Source organism: Trypanosoma rangeli (assembly GCF_003719475.1).
Source record: "Trypanosoma rangeli strain AM80 chromosome Unknown Tra_15.4_contig_00033, whole genome shotgun sequence".
NCBI classification, from domain to species: domain Eukaryota; phylum Euglenozoa; class Kinetoplastea; order Trypanosomatida; family Trypanosomatidae; genus Trypanosoma; species Trypanosoma rangeli.
Genome location: NW_021705778.1, coordinates 1 through 15,345, shown reverse-complemented (window position 1 = coordinate 15,345; position 15,345 = coordinate 1). Strand labels below are relative to the sequence as shown.

The 15,345-nt window shown below is 52.1% G+C and overlaps 8 protein-coding genes across 8 annotated transcripts, besides 12 other annotated features; all 8 read left to right on the top strand.

The window, feature by feature from the left end:
• Nucleotides 1–109: 109 nt before the first annotated feature.
• TraAM80_01616 (electron transfer protein) lies at nucleotides 110–832 on the top strand (the record flags this gene model as incomplete). The annotated part of the gene is made up of 1 exon (XM_029378650.1): nucleotides 110–832. One exon carries the CDS (start codon nucleotides 110–112, stop codon nucleotides 830–832), a length of 723 nt encoding a protein of 240 aa, XP_029241452.1.
• Nucleotides 833–1,645: 813 nt separating this feature from the next.
• Nucleotides 1,646–1,674: a microsatellite.
• Nucleotides 1,675–1,918: 244 nt separating this feature from the next.
• Nucleotides 1,919–1,946: a microsatellite.
• Nucleotides 1,947–2,033: 87 nt separating this feature from the next.
• Nucleotides 2,034–2,064: a sequence feature (GA-rich).
• A 136-nt stretch (nucleotides 2,065–2,200) lies between these two features.
• Nucleotides 2,201–2,818, top strand: TraAM80_01615 (uncharacterized protein; the record flags this gene model as incomplete). The annotated part of the gene is made up of 1 exon (XM_029378649.1): nucleotides 2,201–2,818. The coding sequence occupies one exon, from the start codon at nucleotides 2,201–2,203 to the stop codon at nucleotides 2,816–2,818; it is 618 nt and encodes a 205-aa protein (XP_029241451.1).
• A 128-nt stretch (nucleotides 2,819–2,946) lies between these two features.
• Nucleotides 2,947–3,002: a sequence feature (A-rich).
• A 67-nt stretch (nucleotides 3,003–3,069) lies between these two features.
• Nucleotides 3,070–3,126: a sequence feature (A-rich).
• A 214-nt stretch (nucleotides 3,127–3,340) lies between these two features.
• Nucleotides 3,341–3,370: a sequence feature (A-rich).
• A 275-nt stretch (nucleotides 3,371–3,645) lies between these two features.
• TraAM80_01614 (zinc finger protein) lies at nucleotides 3,646–4,524 on the top strand (the record flags this gene model as incomplete). The annotated part of the gene is made up of 1 exon (XM_029378648.1): nucleotides 3,646–4,524. One exon carries the CDS (start codon nucleotides 3,646–3,648, stop codon nucleotides 4,522–4,524), a length of 879 nt encoding a protein of 292 aa, XP_029241450.1.
• A 450-nt stretch (nucleotides 4,525–4,974) lies between these two features.
• On the top strand, nucleotides 4,975–5,943 carry TraAM80_01613 (zinc finger protein; the record flags this gene model as incomplete). The annotated part of the gene is made up of 1 exon (XM_029378647.1): nucleotides 4,975–5,943. The coding sequence occupies one exon, from the start codon at nucleotides 4,975–4,977 to the stop codon at nucleotides 5,941–5,943; it is 969 nt and encodes a 322-aa protein (XP_029241449.1).
• A 47-nt stretch (nucleotides 5,944–5,990) lies between these two features.
• Nucleotides 5,991–6,029: a microsatellite.
• A 370-nt stretch (nucleotides 6,030–6,399) lies between these two features.
• TraAM80_01612 (metal ion binding protein) lies at nucleotides 6,400–10,914 on the top strand (the record flags this gene model as incomplete). The annotated part of the gene is made up of 1 exon (XM_029378646.1): nucleotides 6,400–10,914. One exon carries the CDS (start codon nucleotides 6,400–6,402, stop codon nucleotides 10,912–10,914), a length of 4,515 nt encoding a protein of 1,504 aa, XP_029241448.1.
• A 352-nt stretch (nucleotides 10,915–11,266) lies between these two features.
• Nucleotides 11,267–11,312: a microsatellite.
• Nucleotides 11,313–11,392: 80 nt separating this feature from the next.
• Nucleotides 11,393–11,434: a sequence feature (A-rich).
• A 110-nt stretch (nucleotides 11,435–11,544) lies between these two features.
• Nucleotides 11,545–11,573: a sequence feature (GA-rich).
• A 67-nt stretch (nucleotides 11,574–11,640) lies between these two features.
• Nucleotides 11,641–11,664: a microsatellite.
• A 236-nt stretch (nucleotides 11,665–11,900) lies between these two features.
• On the top strand, nucleotides 11,901–12,356 carry TraAM80_01611 (uncharacterized protein; the record flags this gene model as incomplete). The annotated part of the gene is made up of 1 exon (XM_029378645.1): nucleotides 11,901–12,356. The coding sequence occupies one exon, from the start codon at nucleotides 11,901–11,903 to the stop codon at nucleotides 12,354–12,356; it is 456 nt and encodes a 151-aa protein (XP_029241447.1).
• A 387-nt stretch (nucleotides 12,357–12,743) lies between these two features.
• On the top strand, nucleotides 12,744–14,258 carry TraAM80_01610 (uncharacterized protein; the record flags this gene model as incomplete). Its single annotated transcript, XM_029378644.1, has 1 exon — nucleotides 12,744–14,258. The coding sequence occupies one exon, from the start codon at nucleotides 12,744–12,746 to the stop codon at nucleotides 14,256–14,258; it is 1,515 nt and encodes a 504-aa protein (XP_029241446.1).
• A 384-nt stretch (nucleotides 14,259–14,642) lies between these two features.
• TraAM80_01609 (uncharacterized protein) lies at nucleotides 14,643–14,978 on the top strand (the record flags this gene model as incomplete). Its single annotated transcript, XM_029378643.1, has 1 exon — nucleotides 14,643–14,978. The coding sequence occupies one exon, from the start codon at nucleotides 14,643–14,645 to the stop codon at nucleotides 14,976–14,978; it is 336 nt and encodes a 111-aa protein (XP_029241445.1).
• Nucleotides 14,979–15,174: 196 nt separating this feature from the next.
• Nucleotides 15,175–15,208: a microsatellite.
• Nucleotides 15,209–15,345: the final 137 nt, after the last annotated feature.

Sequence of the window (15,345 nt, the reverse complement as noted above, 5' to 3'; positions counted from 1 at the left end):
CTGCGTACTCCCACAAAAAGGGACATCCGCTTTGACAATAGAAACACCAACACCAACACCAACAACCCAAAGAAGAAGAAAGGAGCCCGGACTGTACAATTGTTACCAAATGCTGCGCAAAATTGCCACACCGTACAAAGTGTCCGTGCGCCGCACCACCGCCACGGCACCCGACACCGCCTCAAAGAAGGCGATTTTGCGGCTGATTCGCTTTGACCCAGAAACAAACAAGCAGCGCATAGAGAGTTACGAGTACGACAAGCATCACGACTACATGGTTCTTGACCTCATCACGGCGGTAAAGGCGCACCAGGATCCCACGCTAGCGTTCCGGGCCTCCTGCTGCGAAGGCGTATGCGGCAGCTGCGCCATGAATATTAACGGTATTAACAGCCTCGCCTGCATTACCTTCTCACAGCAAGTGACTACGGTGGGGCCGTTGCCAAACTTTCCCATCATTAAGGACCTTGTCGTTGACCTTCGTCACTTCTTTCGGCAGTATGCGTACATCCGCCCATTTGTGCGCAACACCAATCTTGATCGCAGTCGCGTCGAAAGCATCATGGGGCGCTACGATACGCTTCGCAAAGTCATTTACGGCGTTGACCCTCATGCAATGTCTACGGATGCGGTGCCGCTGCAGCGCGGCGGTACGGAGACGGAGGTGGTGGCGCTGCTTCGCCTTTTGGACGCACTTCGCGAGGCAGGCAACGTGACGCACGTTGTGAGCACCCTCGGACTGCTGGAGGCGAAGGGCGTGCAGCTTGACCAGGCGAAGGTGAAGGCCCTCATTGAGGCCACGCTGCAGAGGCACGGCGAACGCACAAAATAGCCGCGCACTGGAGGAGAGGACACCCTCGCTTCAAGTGTGTGTGCGTGTAGGTGGGGGGGGGGGGTAGAGTGAACAAAGAGAGAAGCGTAAAACCAATGTGAGATGGGAGAACAAAGCAGGGAGAAAAAAAAAGAAAGCGATTGGGAGCGTTTTTAGCGATACAGGGGAGCAACAATGAGCACAAATACTAGCCAAGACATCGGTATGAAGAGCCGCTGGAGGGGCGAGAAAATGTCTGCCGTTTGATGCGGTTGGAAGGGACAAGTCTCCGCGGGTTTTCATTTGGAAAGCACCGTCCGTAGCAGGCCGGCTTTCTCCCCCTTTGTGTTGCCACAACGAACCACGTTCTATCTTCGATCTGCCTTTCATCACGCTAAATTACTGCGATCGTCTCGGGTAGTGGCGTCAGGACTGGCGTAGTGCGCTTTGATGGGTTGGCGTTGTTGCATGCAACTAAGGAAAGAGGGTGAGAAGGCACAGGGGAGAGAACGAGCGAGAGGGAGTGAGAGTGATGGGGCTATTCTTGCGTTATCATTTTCAGGCCTACTCTTTTGTTTAGTAGCCCGAGTAGAAAGTGGGGAAGACAGCGGGTGGATAGGGGACTCGCATTCTCCACCTGCAGGTATGGAACTGGTTTCTGCACGTATCAGTATCAGTAGTTTGAGGGGGAAGGGACTTAAACGTAGGAAGGGAGAATGTATGAGGTGGCTTCTGTTAATGGGCTTGTTTAGATGGGTGGGGGGCGCAAAGCGTATGAGCGAAAAGACAAGGATACAGTGTCAAAGAAACAAACAAACAAAAAGGGACGAAGGATATTATTATGAATATTTTTTTATTTTATTTTGGTATAGTGGCACGATGGTATGTAGTTGATTTGTGGTTGGATGCTTTTAAGTCTTTTCTGACTGGCGCCACGGCCTTTCACCTCGCCTTGTGTCTGTGTATGTGTGGTGATGGTGGTGGGGTGTATTTCTGATTGGCGTGACGGTGGCCCACTCGGGCATCATCATTTGAGCCTTTTCGCTTCCCCCCTCTTTGCGAGTATATAATATATGCATGCATGTGCGCCGCTGCGTGTTTGCGTTGATATATATATATATATATATATATATATGAGGGTCTCTGTCGGATCCCTTGGTTGCTTCTTTTTGCCCAAGTGTCTCTTCTTTGGGCGCGAATTGCATGTTTTTATTTCTTGTCATCCCTCTATCCATCTCTCTCTCTCTCTTTCTGCAAGTATCCACACGGCATTGCTACTTCAGCATTGCTATAATTATTTTGTAGGCATTCTGCGCAAATATAAGCCCATCTACGATGCGATCTGTTGCGGGTAGAATCCCCTTACGCTTTGTGTTCTCCCGCTGGCGGATGCTGGAACTTGTCATTCTAGCAGCCATTGTGGTGGCTTCCTCGTTGCTCATTTTATTCGTGCCACCTTCACGGGTCTACTGCAGTATTGCCTTAGTTCTCGTTATCATCTACGGATTGCGGCTGTGGCGGATTTTACCCAGTGACAGGCGGCGCGTGGCGAGGGAGGCGCACCGGCAGGCGGACGCCATGATGATGGCACAGCGGGCGGCCGCTGGATCATCTCTGGCGACGCGGTCTGAGGGCCTCGCCAGCCCCCCAGCCGTGCCAGTCACGCAGTTTGCTCCAAATGTGCAGCACCAGTTCATGCAGACTGCGGCTGCGCCTACCCAGCAGTTGCTGGCAACATCTGTGGCGCCACCGTATGAAACAAAGCGGGCCATAATGCTTAATTCTATGATGCCACCACCACAGCAAGCGATGATGAACGTCGTGCTTTCTCCTCAACATGTTCTGTTGGCTTCTTCCATGATGCAATCACGCCCAACGTCTCTTGTTTCAACACAAACATTCCCTGTTCCACAGGATTTATTGCCGAAAGTTCAACATGTGGGGGACACTGGGAATGTGTTGCCGCAGCAACTGCTGAATTCCGGGAGGCTTGCGCAGTTTGGCTGACTTGTACGGTAAATGAGGAGTGCTGGTGAATTTCCCACTCACTCCGTCACTTTTTTTTTTTAATGTTATTTTTGTTTTGCTTAACTACACACGGAAGCAGTGGAACTGGGCAGCCACACCCTCTGCTATTAGTTTATGTATCTTTTATTTTTTTTTGTTCCTTCTTTTGCTTTTTGTTTTTGTTGACCTTCGCCCCTGTTGTTTCCATAATTTTTTTTTTTTTTTTCTGACCGGCAGCGTTGTGTCAGATGTGTGTGTTTTGCTGTTGTTTTGTTTGTTGTGTGTTTGTATGTGTTTGATTGTTGTTTTCAGCGTTGATAAGTTTCTTTTGGGGCTGAGACCGTTTGTGCGTGCACAGTTTGTTATTGCAACTGCTTTTCTTTTTTTTCTGCAGCTCGCCGCGGTGCCTCGTGGATTTTATGGACGCGTTGTAACATCCCCCCCTTGCAGAGTTTTTGTATGTGTGTATTTAGTTTGCTTGGTAGGTTTGGGCCGAAGGGGGAGGAGCGGGGGAATGCCGCATTTTTTTTTTTTCTGTTTTGCTTTGTTTTTCCTGAAAAGGGAGGGGCTTTGCGTTTTTGTTTCGACGGAAACCTCCCCTTTGCAGGTGAGGCGAGGTAACGGGCAGCACGCACCGATGCTCTTCCGCCACTTTCCGACGGATGCCGCCGAAATGGGCACTAAACGCACACGCAAACACAGACAACCCATGCAAATGTGTGCTGACGCCGTTGTGTGCGCCTATGCATCTCTCTTTTTTTTTTTTTCAACTTTTCTTTGTAGGTGTGTCTCTGTTGAGAAGAAATCGGCTCATAGGTTCTGGCCGGATGTACACTGCGCACCGACCTTCAGGTTTGTGCGGCTGGTGTGTCTTTTTTTGCCGGTGTCTCCCTCCTGTCCTTGCGGTAGGGCTAATTTTGGCCAATGTCATTCCGTACTATGTGCTGTTTCTTCCACGCCTTCACAAGACGTACATGAAGGGCGAAATTTCCTGGATCTACTGTGCTTACTGCCATGTTGTCATGTTGGTTGCGGAGGTGTTGGTGTTTGTCAATTTTTTTTTAGCCATAAGCACATCACCGGGATACGTGGAGCGGGTGCCTTGGGCCAACATGCCCGTGTTTAAGGGCCGCGTCAACAGCGACAACATGAATGAGGTGCACCGGGTTGGGATTGATGGCAAATTGCGCTACTGCAGCAAGTGTGAGATATACAAGCCAGACACTGCGCACCATTGTCGTACTTGCCGTCGCTGCGTCTACCACATGGATCACCACTGCCCTTGGATAAACAACTGCGTTGGCCGAGACAATGCAAAGTTTTTTATGCTCTTCCTCGCCTACATCCCACTGGGTGGGTTGCATATTGGCGCCACGACGGCGTACAGCTGCGCGTACCACTTCGATGTCTATCAGTCCTCCGAGTTGCTTTCAACGAGCGCCCTCATTTTTTCAGCGGTTTTCTCGCTGGTAATGGGTATCTCCTTTCTTATGTTTGCGGCACATTTCCTTTGGATGATGCTTCACGGCGAAACTACCATTGGAAATATGGTGTACCGCAGGGCGGGCGACGAGCGATACCTGAAAGAGGAGCGGGAACGATACCTGAAGGACATCTTTGGCGAGGACCACCGTTGGTGGCGTTTGATTTGCCCTTTTCGTGCTGCGCGCCCCTCACACAAGGCTTCGCTGCAAGGGTTGCTGTAAATTTCCTCCTGCATCCCCATTTCTTCCTGCCTTGGAGGCGTTTCCGCAATTACCAGGAAGGAGACGAAACGATGTATTGCATAAGGGAAAAGCAACAACTACAAGAAACTCCTCATGCTTGCCTTGTGAGAGGGGAGGCGGTGGTACAAATACGCCCAGTTATATATATTTTGTCAGCTTCATGTTTCTTTGTTGCTGTTGTTCCTATTTTCTTCTCTGCAGGTTTGCCCTTGTTGCCGCGCTACCGCTGATGGTCACGAGGGACATTTTTTTTTTTTTTTCCTGCAGAGACGCATTTTCTCTTGTTACTTCCTCACCTTACCTCACCTCTCCCCTCCCCTTTTTTGTTTTTCTTATCTTTCTTGTACCGACATCTTCCCTTCTTAGCAGGAGCTGTAGGTACACTGTTGCGTTTGTGGCAGTTTCGGCTTTCATTCTTTTCAGCAGGCCATGGCAGAGCAGGACCCCCGAGCCAACAGGAGAGAAGCCATATTTCCGATCATTGGTAGCACGCTGACAATGCTGAACTTACACAGTCACACTCCAAAGGGTTGCGGTGACGTTTTTTGTATGTGTGCTGCGTACCTGCTTCCGTGTATCATATTGCTACTTATTTTATTGCTTATGGTGGGCTTTAACGCGTACTTCATAACTTTGTCTCTGGAGCTTAACGTGAACTGGCGCATCGGTGCCGCTGTGGTCGCTATGGTTTTTGGCAATGCCGCCAGCGCGGTGCTTCTGTGGGCATTTCTGGGGGTTACCTTGACGGGCGCGGGATACGTGCCTCCGATCCCATGGAAGTATCCCCCCAGATACGTTGGGGATCGAAGTGACTTTCAGCCGTCTGTTTTAGCCCCTATCGAGGGGTTCAACCCTAACAGCGTCACACAATTGAATTACATGAACAGGTTGCGTTACTGCGTGCCGTGCGATCAGTTTAAGCCGGACAATGCGTACCACTGCGCCTTCTGCTCACGTTGCACGTATGAGTTTGATCATCACTGCCCCGTTATGAATAATTGCATCGGACGTAACAACTATAAACTGTTTGTGACGTTTCTAGTCTACGCGGGAATCGTTGGTTTCCTGAATGGGGGCTTGCTGCTGATTGCTATTTTTGTTCTGGAAGTTGGCGATTATAACATCTTATGGCTTATGCTTCCCATTATTATGGTCATGGTGGCTGCGCCACCTTTCTGCTTTGGCCTACTGCATGTGTGGTGGGTCTATCACGGTGAGTCAACAATGTCGCGACACGTCGCCTCATTCAATCGGGAGAGATCGCGCCAGCCGACTAGGCAGCAGTTGGAGCGAAGGCGCCGGGCTCACTGGGATGCGGTGTTGGGCACCGATAGGCGCTGGTGGCGCATGATTCTTCCACTGAAGCCCAGATGGTTGGCTTCTGAAGAGACCGTTTGAAAAGCTATGTGAAACGATACATACATATTAATCTCCCGTATGAAGCAATATATATATATATATATATATATATATATATATATATACGCGTATATGCAGATATACACGGATACGTTTATCATAAATGTTTTAAACTATGGTCTTTACATGGCGGGGAGAGATGTTTACAACTGTTGATGGGTGTTTAAGCATGCAAACCAGGAGTCGTAGAAGTAGTGACAGTGGTATTGTCGTTGCTGCTATTTTCTATTGTGGTCGCGTGTTTGTTTGTTTGATGCGCTTCTGCCGTATCTTTTTGTCGCTCTCCACCCCCTACTTTTTTCTTTTTTTTCTTTCTCTTCTTTACAGAGTGAAAGAAACCGAGGAAGAAGGAGGGCGAGGCAGGCACGACCGAAGACTCGTGCGCAACTAAAAGGGACGGAGAGACCCGCGTAGGGTAGAGATACCGAAAGACGCATGATGACTCCCTCCGTCAGTGAAAACGCAGAGGACGAGAGAGAAAGGCGGCTGAAGAATAAAAAAGGGATGCCGATGGACGTTTTTTTGCCGCCCATATGCAACGTCCCTGCACCTCCGCCGGCAGTCAAGAGACCCAACAGCCCGATGGAGGAGCTGCTGTCGCTTAGAAATCTCTTGCAGAAACAGCAGAACCACCTGAATGAGCGCGCTGAGCTCACGACGCAGTTTTTGGAGACCACCGGGGCAACCAACTCTGGCCACACCGTGTCTAATTTGGGAAACGAGGCACAAGCGACGCAGCCTTCGCCCAGTAAATTGCCGATAATGGTCGATGGCACCTGCTATAATCCGAAACCGTTTCTCCCTTCCTTGCCACGATCTCATAGCCAGGAACGGGAGGGTGAGGCGGAACCCCCGCAAGCGAAGTGGGCACCGGAGAGTGAAGAGGATATGGAAATTCGGAAGCTGGAGGAAGATCTCGACCGGCGCCAGTCTCGCATGAAGCGTCTACAAAGCGAGATGGCGCGTTCCTGGAACGAGTCCCACCGTCAGAGGACGGCCTTCGTCTCCCCACCGCCACCGCTTGTGATGGAGGCCAATAATGAGAGTGACATCATTGAGCTGGCTACGTTGGTGTACAATTTCGCGAATGTGAAGCCGAATCGGGATGGGCAAGGCGCACCTGAAGCTCATGTGTCTACACAATTAGACACATCCACTGTTGTTGATCCTTGGCGAGACTCTTCCCGTTCCACCCCTTTGGACCCTGAGGCTTCAATGAATAGCACGACCATGGAACTGATGGCTATGCGTTCAAGCAGCGTTCTCCGCCTCACAGAAGGTACACTTGCTTTTGTAGAGGCATTCTCCAATAAACGAGACATTGTCCTTCTTTCCCCCAGTGAGGTTGGGATGGTGCGTAGAGGTGACGTTCTCTCCGCAAACAACATTCTTGTTGTCGATTTGCAGGATGCACTGCGGAGTCATAATGGACCCACAGGCATCATTGCTGGGGCCCCGTACTTTCGCATAGTACCAAAGTTAAATGTGGCGGGTGTTGCCCAACCGAATATTAGTGCCGTAAAAACAATTGTGAACGAGCTTCATCGAGTCTGCGATGCCACGGTTGTGTGGGTAAATCTTCGTGAGGAGCCTCTTATTTATATTAACAACCAGGCACACATCGTTCGCGAACGCAAGGATCCCCTTACACCGATGATCATTCCAAACGTCACCAGCCGCAGCATCGCGCAGATTGAGGTGAAGTTGAAGCAGGAGGTATTAAAGGAGGCTCGTGAAAACGGTGGAAACGTGAGTGTACACATGGAGGGTAAGGATGGCCTTATGGAGGATCAATGGGAAAGTGCAGACGCGGATAATGTTCTAACGTTGCACGAGGTATTTCACTTGCTTCGGCAACATGTTGTCTATTTTCGTCGCCCCATTACACGGAATGTTGGGCCGCAACCACCAGACTTTGATTTTGTGTTCAACACATGTATGGAGTACCCACGAGCGGTGGTTGTGTTCAACTGCCAAACAGGGCGAGGGAAGTCGGGCTCGTTAATGGTGATAGCTGCCATTGTTCGCTTTTACCAAATGTGTGGTCAGGACGCCTTGCTGGATGTTTACCTTCTGCGGAGTGAGGCGCGATGCTTTCGTTTCCGTACCATTAAAAAGATTGTCTCACTGATCCCAGACGGCAAACTCCACGAACGACGGCTTATGGTTCTGCTAGAGCTCTCAGATAAGATTTACTCCATCGTGGATCATATTTACGCTGCATTTTACACTGGCACGGCGCCGGCAGAGGAAGCCATGATGCACCTCCAGCAATACGCCTACTTTCTTGTCTTTTCGTACTACTGCGAGCAGCGGCTTTGGAACTTTAACGTCCGAGTATCTTTTAGTGAGTGGATTACGGAGAATAACGAGTTGCGGCTTCTCATCGCTGGCATCCGGTCGATGGAGGAGGAGTTCAAGGCGGAGCGCATTGTTGCCCCTATCGCGGAGGGAGAGGCGTCGTGGGCCGCCAGCATTGTACGCCACCGCCGCGGCAACGTACTGAGTTCCGGACGGATTTTATGTAGCCTTCCAATGACCTCGGACAGCATGAATCAAGTAAACGCGCTGCGGCAGTTAGCGCCGGATGTCCCTATCTTTACCTGCGGGCGGTTGTCAGAGACGGGCCGTATGCTGCTAATGACGGAATTGGCTCAACATTTTCCTAATCAGAAAAATATTCTATGGTTGAGTCTCTGCGCGGAGCCAATGGTGTTTATTAACGGCATAAGCTACACCTTGTCTGACTACGACACGATTTCCAGCAACTCGGCGAATCTGGCGTCAACAATGCATGTATCTTTGAAGACCATGGAACAAATTGAGGAGCGTCTACGCCGCGATGTTATTTTAGAGGCGCAGGAGCAGAAGGGCGTGATACTGCTGCACCACATTGATGAAAATAACACACGCTCCACGTTACGCGTCAAGGTGCGTTCTGTATCCACCCCCAAGTTTATCATGGCAAGTTTTGCGGAGGAGTTCGGCATCACATACCATCACATTCCCATTCCATACGCCGGCCACATGTTGGCCTCTGACGTGGATCCTTTTTTGGCGTATTTGAGTAAGAGTTGCAGCGAGCATGACGTGTTTATCATCAATGATAACGAGGGTTCTACGCGTACCACCGTTGCTCTTAATTTCCTCACCCTTTACCGAGCCTCGAGAGTGCGCAACCTGCGCATGCTTACCACTCCGGAGGAGTTCAAGGAGGTCCTGCGCATGGGCCACAGCGGAGTAGTGTTGCCCTCCGCCCAAATTTTAGGCTCGGCCGCAGTGGACCCGGGCGAGGTGCCAGCGGCGCCAATTGAACTGCAGGTGGCGTCCACCATATGCCAAATGCTTACCGCAGGCTCCCTGCTCCGTGTCGTGGATGCGGCCCTCACCCTTGGGGGGCAGGGAAAGCGGTGGAACCTTCTTCACATGCTAAACCAGCTAAAGCTGGAGATGTTGGATACCATCAACAAGGTGAGGAGCATGCGTAGCGCGGTTTGCTTGGTGCGCAGCTATTTGCTAGTTCTACTCAGCGCCATCTACATCGACTCCATGGGTGACTACAGCATGGAAGAGCCTTTTAGCGACTGGGTGAATAATCGTACGGAGGTGGCAAATATCATTGCAAATCTTGACCAGCGCGCTGAGCAGGCCATCAAGTATATGGAGGTCCGTCCATCCATCAAAGAAGGATTCCCCAATCGCAACGGAGATGTGTTGACGGCGAACTTTGTATTGAAGGCGGATCACTTCCCAGGGTGCCAGAAAAAAGGTCTGCGGCCAGAGTTGTGTGGCGCACCAAACTTTCGAAAGGTGGATTTGGTCAACGTCTACGGCGTGGCAATTCCAACCTTGCGTGGTATACACAACGTCCTCTCCCTGCTTGGAGCCTCAGCGAAGCCGCTTCAAGTATACCCAGGCGAGAGTAATGACAAGGAGTTGCACATTGGCTTTGCAGCACCGCGGCTTTTTTCACCGAATTTTAGTCAGGAGGAGCTCGCTAAACCATTGCGTGGCAGCGTTGTTTGGGTGAATCTTCGTGAGGAGCCAATTTTGTACGTGGGCGATCGGCCGTTTGTGCTTCGCAACATGGATGCCCCGTACGTCAATGTGGAGCTGACCGGCATTGCAGCTCATAAGGTGGAGGAGGTGGAAATTCAACTGATGAACGATGTGCTGAAGGAGGCGTCCCAGCAGGGCGGCATGTTTCTTGTGAGCGACGAAGGTGAACCCGGTGAACTGGTTGGCATGTGGGAGCCGGCAACTCGGGAAACGGTCAAGACAGTGCGAGAGATATATAATGAGTTGGCAGAACAGGGCATTCGTGTCACGATGCTACGACTCCCTGTGACAGATGAGCAGAGCCCTGGCGCAGATGACTTTGATGGACTTGTTCCAGCCTTGCTTCCTAGGATTGCTGCCCACATGGATCGTCGCGAGACGCTGTCGTTTGTATTTAATTGTCAAATGGGTCGCGGACGCACCACAACTGGCATGGTGATCTGCTGCATGTTGATTGGCCTTGTGATACCAGAGTATTATGATGAACTAAACAACAAATTTGATCCTCTGTACAAGCCAGAGGAATCCCAGCTATCGCGCGGGGACTACGGGTGCATTGTGCAGCTAAAGCGTGTACTCACAGGGGGACGCCAGGCAAAGCTGCAGGTGGATTTGGTGTTGGAGGCATGCGGCAAGATGCAAAACCTTCGCACCGCGATTGAGAGCTTTGCACTCCAGGTGAAGTCGCCAGACGTCACTGAGGAGCAGCGTGGGCGGGCGCACCATTATGGGGTACACTACCTGCGTCGGTACTTCAACCTCATCACCTTTGCCGCCTACCTACAGGAGGAATACAACTCTTTGAAGAGGGTAATGCGCAGCACCTTTTCAGCGTGGCTGGAGCAGCGACCAGAGCTAACGACGTTGTGCGACTCCGCATCATTGAAGTAACCAACGTGCACATAAATCAATAACACAAGTAACTGCATGCGTTTTGTCTCATTTTCTTTTCTTTGCTGGCTGATATCTGCATTTTCTTCCGGTTGTGTTTTATGCTGGACATGATGGATAACGTGATGTAGGCGTGTGTGTTTTTTTGTTCCTTTTCGCTTTGGTTGTTTTTGGTGTTGGTCACACGCTTGGAGGTTTATTGCGTGTGATCCGTGGCGCCGTGGGTTGGTGAGTCAGCCCCAGCATTTTGTGGCTACAAACCCATGCGTTTTTTTTTTGTCTGCGACGAAACTTCATCGAGGGTTCGTAATCATTTGGGCATCGTAGGCGAGCTCTGCGGTAAGGGCGAGGTGAGTGAGGAATGATAGATAAATAGAGAGAGAGAGAGCGCGAGGGAGGGGGATGCCCCTGGTGTGAGTAGAGACAACGTTGGCTTTAGTTGTTGTTGTTGTGTATGAGAAAGCTTGGCATGCGTGAATTCTTTTTTTTTTTTTGGATTATGTTTTTTTTTTTGTTTTTTGCTTCCTTTTCGTCTAGTACACGGCGCTCTGATTAGTTGCGCTGTAAAGTACTAATACAGCTTTTTTTTTTTTTTGTTTATGAATGTACGTTTCAGTATCTTTGTGCGCTTCTCTCTCTCTCTCTCACGCTTTTTGTCTGCCTTTTCAGGACCGAGTGAGCATGGGCATGTATAACGTTTTTTTTCGTTATCACTTTGGTGATGGCGATGGATGGATGGATGAATGGATGCTGGTATACGTCTCTGCGTGCGCTTGGACATGATCCAACTAGTGTGTGTGTGTGCTTCTCTGCTTCTCCAGGGCGAGCCCCCTTTTTTTTTTGCCTTCACACTTCGTTTCTTAGGTGTCGTTGTCTGGATTTTTTGTTTTTGTTTCCTGTGGCACCGGATGGAGTTTATGCGGGCCGGAGTGCAGCGTGGGGAGGGGCTGAGGTTTTGACGGGAGCCGCACAGGTGCGGCCGCACAATGGAGTTACCGTTCCAGTGGGCTGACGGGAAGTTCATCTCTCCATTTGTTGCTAGCAGTACAGACGCGTTGGAGGTGCTTGCGGCGTGGGTGAAGGACTCGCTGCTGTTCCAACTACGCCGCGGCGGGTCGCTTGGGCTTACAGACCTCGGCTGCGGTGACGGAGCCGCACTGCTGTTGCTGAGTGCCGCATTGCTGCGCACGTCGCGAGGTACCAGTGACTACGCGGACGTGCCCCCCCCCCTGCAATTGACGCTCGTTGGGTTGGACCTTGACGGGGGGCTTGTTCTTACGGCGAGGCGCCGCGCAGCTGCGATGGCTGCGCCGCCGCCACACCGTCTCCACTGCACCTTTGAGACTGCCGATGTGCGTCACCTGGAGGTGGAGCGGTACTTTCCTTGCTCTGAGGCTGGAGAGGCCACGTGTTGTTTTTGTACGTGCTGCCAGAAGGGTTAGACACCATCCGTGCAACTCTGTTGGAGATTTTCTTGCGCGTTGAGCTTCTCGTGTCAAACCGCTGGGAGGTGCCATTTCTCGCCAAGCGGAAGCTGACGTAGCTGCAGGACTTGCATCTCTACCGCTACGTGGAGGAAGGGGCGACGTAAACACATCCACCACCGCTTAATGGTGGCGTGGGTATTTTAGCTTCGGGGGGCTCCGCGAGGAAAGAGAGAGGGAGATGCGTCTGTGGCGGTGGAGGCACTGCCTGTCGTTCGTGTTTGCTTTTGCGGATTTCACTTTCCTGCCTTTTTTTTTTTTTGCTTCTTGCTGGCATGCGTGTGCGTTGCACCGCATTTGTTCTTTGACGGGGGTGGGTGTTTGTTCGAACGGGTGTGCAGTCGCATGGACCTCTTCCGCTTCAAGTCGGCGCAGCAGTACGCGAGTCGGGTGCCGCTGCGCAAGCTGTCCTTCCGTGTGACACTCTGGCGGGCGCTGCTTGTGGAGGAAAACCACACGGAGGTGCTGTGCAGCGTGACGGTTCCATGGGACGGCAAACTTTTTTCACCCGCGGAGAACCTCGAAATGATCCGTGCCGTGGACGCCGAAGCCACGGCGGGGGACGTTGCGCGGACCTCGCTGGGGGCCGGTGCCACTGAAGTGGACATGGAAACGCTGCGGCTGCAGGGAAGCGGGAGGGCCATTCCCGATGCGGTGCGCGCTGCGACGGAGTTGAGGCGTCACCTCGAGAAGAGCGCCGACGCCTTATTTACGCACACCTCCAGTGAGGATTACATATGCGAGGCGGAAGAAGACTGCCCCGTGGATCCACCGCAGGAGCCAAGTCCTCTGGCGGCAGTAATCCTTCGCCAGTACCACACACAACACCAGACAAGCAACAAGATGTATTTTATGTGGGCTATTGGAGGTATTACCCCACCGGATGGGGCGTCTCTGTCAGAGATGCGGTGGGAAGGCGAGGAACGCGTCGTGTGCATCATCACGGCAGACACGAATGAGTTTTACTTTACAGCAAAGCCGTCCATTAACGAGACGCATACGCTGTTTGTTGACTCGCTGCATGTGTACTCCCTCAAGGTTTCTGCGATGGCGACGGAGGAAACCGCGCTGGCGCCGTCAGAGCCCGACGGCATTATCCAACGCGTTGGTAATCTTGCGTCACGTGTAGAGAACACTCTGGACATCCCTCACTCTGCTCGACGGGAGGCACTGCAGCAGCTGCTGCTTCAGCAGGCTTCCACCATGGGTGCAGCGGAGGTGGATTTCGATGTTAAACACCTCCCGCAGGCGGGTGTTTGGGACTCGTTTACGCGACACGCGTCGAGGGCGAGGGTGCATCATTACATATATGGGACCATCGACAGGTGCGTCGGTGTGTCAGAGGAGGCAATTTACCTTCATTGTCAGTGGCGTCAAGGCACACAGGAGGAGGAGACGTGCGAAGTGGGGAAAGTGGGTGACGGTTTTACCACGCAGCTGACCTTGGCTGGCACCATCCTTGTTGAGGACTTTATTCCACTTCCAGTGCATACTTTTAACACCCCTTTTGAGTACCACCTGAATGTGGAGGACATGGCCCCGCTGCAGCTCCTCGTGACGGTGTACAGTGAGTCGGTGTACGCCCAGCAGGCCCCTGTCGGCTACACAGTACTGACGGTGCCGCATACGCAGCCTGGCTGTCACACATTGAGGGCCCCGTTTTGGAGACCGTGGCAAACAGGACGCGAGTTTCTTTGCACCGCGTTGGTGGGCGGTGCGCCCGCACTTGTTGACCCATGGGATGCTGCCACACGCGGCAACGCGGGCATGTCTGTGAAGCACGGGCTCGTCACAGAGCCAACAGGCGAGGTGGAGGTGAGGGTGATGGTGCTTCACCAGTACGGCATATTCGGGTCATGATGGAGCGAAGTTTGTATAGAAAAATGTGGGGACTGGTTCGCTGCCGACGGTTTTTTGCGTCCTACTGCACCCCACAATCGTCTTTTTATTTCCCATTCCTCTGCCTTGAGGTTTTGGCCCTTCGCACTGCTTGCAAAACCCCAAGCAGCGGCGCCGTCTACTTCCCCGCCTCCTCTTCTCGCTCTCCCTCCCGCTTTAAAGCGCAGGCACCAATTCGTCTGGTTGTGCTTGTCAGCATATCGTGCGACATCTCTCCTCTCTTGTTGTCTGCATCTCCTTCTGCCATCTTGTTGGTGCTGTTATTTTTCTTTGCTTTGTTGCGTCGGCTCCGCGCCCGCGTAACGGTGACGACGACAAACAAACGAGGGATAACCACGAAGTTCAATGAGTGTCGGCTCCCACAAACGCTCGCAGGGCGAAGCGGCCTTTACGCAGGCCTCGCTTGCCCCCCAACTGCCTGCGCTACTCCGCTCCCAATTTCAGGTGTTCAGTGAGGACAACCTGAGGGCCATTGAGCGTCGACTGACGAGGCACGACGCGGCACGTGCAGAGGAGCAAAAAATCCAGGAACGGTGTGCGCGGTTCCGCGAGCAGGGGGAAACAGAGTTGCAGCGAAGAATTGAGAGGATTCAGAAAAGAACTGCACGACATGCCTCAGCGGCGGGAGTTGTCGAGGAGCGCCGTCTGCAGGCCGAGTTCCGTCAGTTGTGTCGTTGGTAGCAGCGGGCATTGCAAGCGGTGTGTGTGTGTAGTAATGGATGGACGCGTGTCAGGGCGCTATCGGTTGCCGTCGCCGGGGTCGCACCCATAGAAGGAAAATATACTGTAGATATTAGAAACACACCTCTGGGACAAGTTTTGTTTATGGACACCTCTTGCCGACCTCTCGCCATCCCACGTTTTTTTTCCCCCGTGATGTGTGTGTGCGTGTGTGTGTGTGTGTGTTTGTGCGCGCATCTTTGGTTGGCTCTCTTTCTTTTAACTCTGCTGCGTTGGCGTTTCGCTTTGCTTCGCCAGAGCTCTCACCTCACTTTTTCTGCCTCTTACGCACCCCTTCTGCTCTCCACTTCCCTCAACACACACGCAC